The following is a 7,410-nucleotide window of genomic DNA, read 5'->3' as shown; positions in this document are numbered from 1 at the left end:
GGAGATTTCTGCTTCCTTGGCCAGTCTCAAGCCTGCTAACAAGGCTTCATACTCGGCCTGGTTGTTGGTTGTTTCGAAGAGGAACTTGATTGACTGTTTGGCGTAAACTCCATTGTCGTCCTTCAGTAGAATTCCTGCTCCGCATCCGCTTTCATTGGATGCTCCATCCACGTATAGTTCCCAGGGTTTGATGTGCTCGTCTTTGTCTGTGAATTCGGAGAGGAAGTTGGCTAAATTCTGGGCTTTAGGTGATCCTCGCGACTGATAGGATATGTCAAATTCAGAGAGCTCGATTGCCCATTTTGTTAGTCGCCCTGCTAGGTTTGGTTTTGATAGTATTTGTCGCAGTGGGTGGCCTGTCCAAACTATGATTGGGTGCATCTGAAAATAATGCCTCAGGCACTGGGTAGTGATTACTAGACCGAACGTTTATATCATTGGGTACCTTGTTTCGGCGTTCTGCAAGACTTTGCTTACAAAATACACTGGATGTTGCTCCTTTTCTATTTCTGTTACAAGGACAGAGCTAATAGTATTAGCTAAAATTGAAAGAAACAGTAAGAGTGGTTTACCTTGCTTTGGTTTCTTTAGTATGGGTGGTGATCCCAAGATTTGTCAGAAAATGCTTTTTCGCATTCGTCCGTCCACATGAATTTGTCTGACTTTTTCATGGTCTTGGAGAAATGGTAGGATCTTGTTGTTGCAGCTGGTAAGAATCTTGATAGGGCTGCTAGGCATCCTGTGAGTCGCTGTACGTCCTTGAACGTCTTCAGGGATTGCATGTTTAGGATTGCTTGGCACTTTTCCGGATTCGCTTCTATACCTCGGTTTGTTAACAAGAATCCGAGGAATTTGCCCTTCTTTACGCTGAATGCGCATTTTTCCGGATTCAGTCTCATGTTGTGTGTTCGGAATTGTTGGAAAACTTCCTTTAGGTCGGTTTCGTGTTGTTCTTCTGAGGTGGACTTCACGACCATGTCGTCAACATATATTTCGATATTTCATCCGATTTGGTTTTTGAATAATTTGTCCATTAGTCTCTGATAAGTGGCCCCTGCAATTTTTAGTCCGAAAGGCATTACTTTATAACAAAAGTTAACTTGGTCGGTTACAAATGCCGTCTTATCCTCGTCGTCTAGGTGCATTCGGATCTGATTGTATCCGGAATAGGCATTCATGAAGCTCAGCACTTGGTAACCTGAGGTGTCATCTACAAGTCTGTCAATGTTCGGCAATGGGTACGAGTCTTTTGGGCATGCCTTGTTTAAGTCTGTGAAATCTACACACATCCGTAATTTTCCTGAGCTTTTTCTGACCATAACCACATTGGCTAACCATGAGGAAAATCGGACTTCTTTTATGAAACCCGCATCAAGTAGTTTTTGTGTTTCTATTGCTGCTGCGTTTCTTCTTTCAGTCCCCAGATTACGTTTCTTTTGCCTTATAGGTCGGGCATTGGGGTTGACTGCCAGTTTTTGGCATATGAAATTTGGGTCGATCCCTGGCATGTCAGCCAGGGTCCAGGCGAATAGGTTGGCGTTGGCTTTTAATATGCCTTCCAAGTTCTGTTTTCTTCCTGCAGAAAAAGCTGAACCAATATTAGTGTAATGGTTTGTTTCATTTAGTTGTACCTTTTCTAAGTCATCTGTTGGGGAGGGGCAACTGTTGTTGTCCCTGGAGTCCATTTCGGTCAGGGTAGGGATGCTTTCTGAGTTGTATACTGAATGGATTCTTGGGATAGCCTCCTTCGTGATTTTCTTCAGACTTGCGTTATAGCATTGTCTAGCTTCCTTATGGTCGGCGTGGACTGTGATTATTGTGTTATCCTACAAAGGAAACTTGACACATAGATGAATAGTAGAAACAATAGCTCTAAATGAATTAAGGGAAGGACGTCCTAGGATGATATTGTAAGGACTAACACAGTCGACTACCAAGAACTGGATGTCTAGTGTTTTGGAGTTTGGGAATTCTCTTAGTGTTGTCCTCAACCATATATAGCCTGATATAGGGACTCTCTTTCTCGAGAATCCTACTAACTCTTCTCCTGATGGTTGCAATGCCCTGTCGCTTAGTTGCATCTTTTTTAAGGTGGAATAGAATAGGACGTCAGCGCTACTTCCCAGATCGAGCAGAACTTTCTTTATGGTTAACTCTCCCGTGTGTATTGAGATGACTACCGGGTCATCCAGGTTTGGTGTCTACGATTTGAAATCACCGTTATTGAAACTAATGCTTGCTGTTGAGGTCGGGATTGTTGGGTTTTGGTTCGACCCTTCCACTGTCATCATAGCTCGATAACTTCGTTTCCTAGCTGTGTTCGTGCTTCCTCCCCCAGCGAAGCCGCCTGAAATATAACTTATGATTCCTTTTGAAGCAGGGGTTTCTACCGGGTCTCGGTATGTTCCTTTGTCCTTGCGATCCGAGGAATACCTCGGCTTGCTCGTGTCCTCAGTTAGGTCCTTCCAATTTCTAGAGCTGATGTATTTGTCCAGTAGCTCTTGTCTCGCTAATCTTTCCAGTAGGTCTTTAGCCACAACACATTCATCTGTGGTGTGGCCGAACTTTTGATGGAATGTGCAGTGTTTGCTTTTGTCCACGTATTTTTTATCTTGGTATGTTCCCGCCTTGACCGGTGGCTTTATAAGTCGGTTATGTAGTATCTCCTTGATGATATCCTCTCTTCTAGTGTTAAACCTGGTATATGAATCAAATTTTTGTGTTAGTTTAAAAGGTTTTTTAGAATCTCTGTTGTTTGACCTGATTGGCCTGTCATCTTCCTTCCGTGATGGTAGTCTTTTGTTTCTTCGTGTTTCACGCAATTCTTCTATTTCTATTTGTCCGGTGGCCTTGTCCTGGAATTCTTCCAAGGTTTTTGGTTTCGCCACAACTATAGTTTCTTGAAATTTCCTAGGTCGGAGGCCACTTTTTATGGCATGTAGTTGAACTTCTGGGTTGAGGTCGGGGATTTCCATGGCTGCTGTTGTAAAGCGCGTCATGTAATCCTTCAGAATTTCGTGCTTCCCTTGTTTGATTGTGCTGAGATAATCCGAATCCCTCACATAGATTTTAGATGCTGCGAAGTGATTAATGAACATCTTGGCAAAGTCGTCAAAACTGGTTACGAACCCTGCAGGCAAGTTAGAAAACCATAATAGGCAGCTCCATCTAAAAATGTAGGAAAAGATATACATAAAATCGGATCGGAGTCACTGTTGAGGAATATCATAGACTCAAATTTTGTGACGTTAACTTTAGGATCCCCGATCCCCTTATATGGTGCTAGGGTCATGGGGAGTGTAAAGTTCTTTGGCATCTTGAAGTTCATATTTTCCTCGGAAAATGGGCTGGTTCGCCGTCTTCCAATTTTTGGGGGTGTCTCCCCTGTTTTTACGTTGGATTCCGATTGATGTTCTTCGTGTTGTTCAACGTCTGTTCTTTTGCTATCAACCTTCCGATCTCTATTGTTTTGCATTGCCGCCAGCGATTCGGCCATTCTTTGATTTTCCGTTTGGAGAGCAGCATTGCGGCCAGAAGATCGGCGTGGGCTTGATTGGGTTGCTAAGTTTCTGAATAATCCGTCATGTTCTCTTTATCTGTAAAGGAAAATGGGGGTAATAAAGCAAATATGAGTTTATAGAAACTGTGAATTTGGAGTGAGGTGGAATTAACCCCGGCCCCACGGTGGGCGCCAAATGTTATGGCAAGGATACAACGTTCGAGCTATGCTTCGGCCTTCTGTCAGCCTCGTCTTCAGATAGCTTCGGCCGAGTAGACATCACCGTTGTGAACCTGGACCCGAGCGTGGTACCTGCAAAAGGGACTCCGACGCTCAAGTCAGTGAAAGAAATAAATAAGATAAATAAAGCAAGAAGTGTATATTATCGAAAATATGATTCTGAAGTAGGATTATGGCTCTGAATTATTATTGCTTTCAGGGGATGAAGTATTTTTCTTCTGTGTATTTGATCTTATTGATATCACTTTTATAGATTTAAGATTTGAGTTGCTCAACGGCTGGTTTGAGCAAATCTCGGCGTCATCCAAAATTTTTGGAGAGTTACATTTACATGCTAAACTTTTTAGTTGACTGTAAATTTGAATTTCACAACGTGACCGAAATATACGTCAATAATTTCTGAATTATTAGGATACGGTAGAAAAATAATTTTATATTTAAATATTTCATATAAATTTATCTATTTATTACATAAATAATATCTTTTTTAAAATATTTTTAAAAAAAAATATAAATTATAATATTTAAAAAATAATTTTAATTTTTTTTAATATTTTTATTTTTATTATTAAAAATTTATCAAACACATTAAAAAATAAAAAAAATTAAATTTTATTTTTTATTAATTTAATAGTGCTCAAACAAATCCATAATATAATTCCCAAATTTGTATTACAATCTTAGTTGACGTTCCATTTCTAAAAGTACAAATCCCTAAGTGTAATAACTAATAACATAGATTTCGTTGAAAACGGTTAGTCAAATTTACCAGAAGTCATCACATGTTTATGGTTTATAATCATCATGAAATTGTCAAGGGGATAAAAGATTCCACCAACACGTGATCGAATTCTCAGATTAATCCATGAAAATACCTTAGTCAAACACATTCAATGTTACATGAAATGAATTCAGCAAATAACGTTGCATTGATTCCACTAAATCAAGTGGATATACTATATATATATAGTTCTTTTCTACAACTAATAAAAGAAAATTCAACGTCAACCCGTTCGCAAAAAAGTTGGTCACGACGGCTGGGAACTAATTAGATTTTTTTAAAGATTTAATTAACTAATATATATCTTAAAAACACATATTAAAATTATCATTAATAAAAATTTTAAATAATTTATTTTACTAAATATAATAAATATATTAAAATCTTTTTATACTTTGCATATTTTTTATAATTTTTTTAGCTAATAATTTAATATTAACTAAATTCATTTTTTTTTAAATGTGGATTGTTTTCTTCAAATTTGGTTCAATGTATGAGAAAGTTAATAAGGTTAATTAATTAAAAAATAAGCAGCAGACACAGTTGAAGCTCCAATCTCAGCTCATTGGATGTCACGAGGGCTAAGAAGGTCAACAGATAGAGAAATTGATTTAACATTTTCACGCATAATGGTCGTAATAGAAATTTAGTCATTGCAATAACTAAGATAAAGATTTATATATCTTATTTTTATAAAATTTAAAAATTTTAATATAATAAAAAAATTTTTATCAAATAAAATATTCGATAAAAATAATTTTTTAAGAACCTATTGAAGTATATACTCTTGGTAAGAAAAAAGGGTAACAAAAAATCGACATGGTAACCGAGAACATTCTTAAGATTTTGCAAGTTTTTTGTTTTTTAATATTTTTGCTCAATATTTCTATTGGTTAATTAAAAGACTTGAGAATTCCCCTTTTTTGCTGGAGTCTGCAAGTACCGATCATCCGAACAATTTAGGTAGAGTTGGCCAATTTTTTTTTTTATTTTCAATAAATCATTGATTAATAATTAAAACAGTGTCTAGTGCAAACATGTTAATTCATTTATTTATCTAAGCCTATAATCACAATCCATGAATTTTGTACAGCTCACTAAGACTTATGATTTCAATCAATGAATTTATCTGGCATGCATTTTTATTTTTGGATCAGTCTTTTTTTTCTAAGGTATCCCAATACTATAAATTAAGAATTAATTAATCGCGAATTAGAATTTTATTTAAGGGTTTGTTATTAAGCAATAGACATAGGAGATAGTCTTAAATCTTTTTTTTTTCACAATATTTTTTAAGTTGACAGACCAATTATTAATCCATCGCGGATATAGATTTCATTTAAGGGTCTGTCGCTAACTAATGAGTTACTACATACATAAAATGAAATTTGAATTCTCAACGCTTGCTTAAGTGGATGAATGAATCGATCACTCAACCAACCCAAATTAGTTGATAGTCTTAAGTTTTTTGTTTTTTGTAATATGATAGTCTTAAGTCTTAACCTGCAAAATTTGGCAAAAACAAGTGGGTTAAGGCCCAAACTTTCGCAAAAGTTTTTTACTTCATCCAAATGAATTGTAACATGTAATTTACAAAAAGAGAGATTTCAAAAACATAAACAGAAAAGGGATTTTACCAAAAACGATAAAGAAAAGGGGTTAACCACTTAACCTTCCTAGTATATCGGTGGGTTGGCCCACATACTACCTTTATTGCTCCTCTTTTCCATTTTCTTTTATAATTTTTGGTGTGACACTGGCTCCCATTTTGATAAGCGTTTTTTTTTGTCGCCTTCTTTCAGATAAATGTTAACTGAACAATCCTCCGGTTCCTCCAAAAAAGGCAAATAAAAAAATAGCACAAATAATCAATCAGCTCAGGTCAAAAAACAATAATCAGCAAGGTTCTCAAAACCAAATTGGTAATTAAACCGTTCTAACTATTGGTTTATTAGTTTATAGATTTGACTGGTTAGACTGTGATTAAACCGAAAAAATTATTTTATAATAAAATAATAAATAAAATATAAATAAATATATTAAAAATAATTATAATTTAATATAAACTTTAAAATATAATTCAAATACAAACTAAAAAGTCAAATAACAAAAACAATCAACAAAACATAAAATGCCAATATCCAACTGATCCAAGTTTGAGCGCCGGCGATCTAGGAATGCTGTCATCTCCATCGATTTTCGAAGCGCTTCGGTGTTCGATACCGTCCAAGAAGTGCCCTAGAATCCTCTTTACGCAATCCACGTCATATAGTGTTTCGTTGAGGTGAGAGTAGCTGGGAATGAGAAGGTCGTCGAGCATGGCTTCTTTGAGCTGTGATCCTATCTTCTTTTCCAATACGTCTTTGCAATCTTCCGAAGCATTAAGAAATAAACCTTTAATATTTTTCCCTTACTCTGCTGAAAGAGCAATTATTACATCGTTGGCTATAGTCGCCAGAATTTTATTCACAAGAAAATTTCAAAAGATATGTACTTAAAAAGCAAATGACTTTGTCATTCACATTCACACCCTTTGCATTTATTTACACGTATATCAACAGTGAGCTATGTATTTTACAAAAAAGAGAAGAGCCAAAAATTAAAAAGACAGGAAGCTAATGAAAGAAACTAAGACAAAAAGGCCATAGCAGCAGACATTTGATATCTACCACATAGTCTTGTAGGGCAAAGAGATCCACCAGCTTCAAGCAGAAGATCCGCGACACTCGTTGTAGAGCATGCTGCAGCCAGCGAGAGATACGATAAAACTGGCATAGTAGATAAGGAAAACGAAAAGAAAAGCCTCAAAACTTATTAATGCATCTTCAAGTCTTAGCCATAAGTTACATATAACTACATACCATTTCTCCCAGAAAGATTATCATTACAA

At 36.2% G+C, this 7,410-nt stretch overlaps 1 protein-coding gene across 1 annotated transcript; it reads right to left on the bottom strand.

Annotated features, from left to right (window-relative positions):
• Positions 1 to 2,201: 2,201 nt before the first annotated feature.
• LOC148575871 (uncharacterized) lies at positions 2,202 to 3,496 on the bottom strand. The gene is made up of 2 exons (XM_088502599.1): positions 3,214 to 3,496; positions 2,202 to 3,130 (listed from the first exon to the last, which is right to left on the bottom strand). Exons 1-2 carry the CDS (start codon positions 3,494 to 3,496, stop codon positions 2,202 to 2,204), a joined length of 1,212 nt encoding a protein of 403 aa, XP_088358725.1.
• Between the last annotated feature and the right edge of the window lie 3,914 nt (positions 3,497 to 7,410).

This window comes from Arachis ipaensis, chromosome B1, assembly GCF_059453495.1.
Source record: "Arachis ipaensis isolate K30076 ecotype BB chromosome B1, ASM5945349v1, whole genome shotgun sequence".
Classification (NCBI taxonomy): domain Eukaryota; kingdom Viridiplantae; phylum Streptophyta; class Magnoliopsida; order Fabales; family Fabaceae; genus Arachis; species Arachis ipaensis.
The sequence above is the reverse complement of the archived record's forward strand: the minus strand, read 5'-3'. Positions and strand labels throughout refer to the sequence as shown.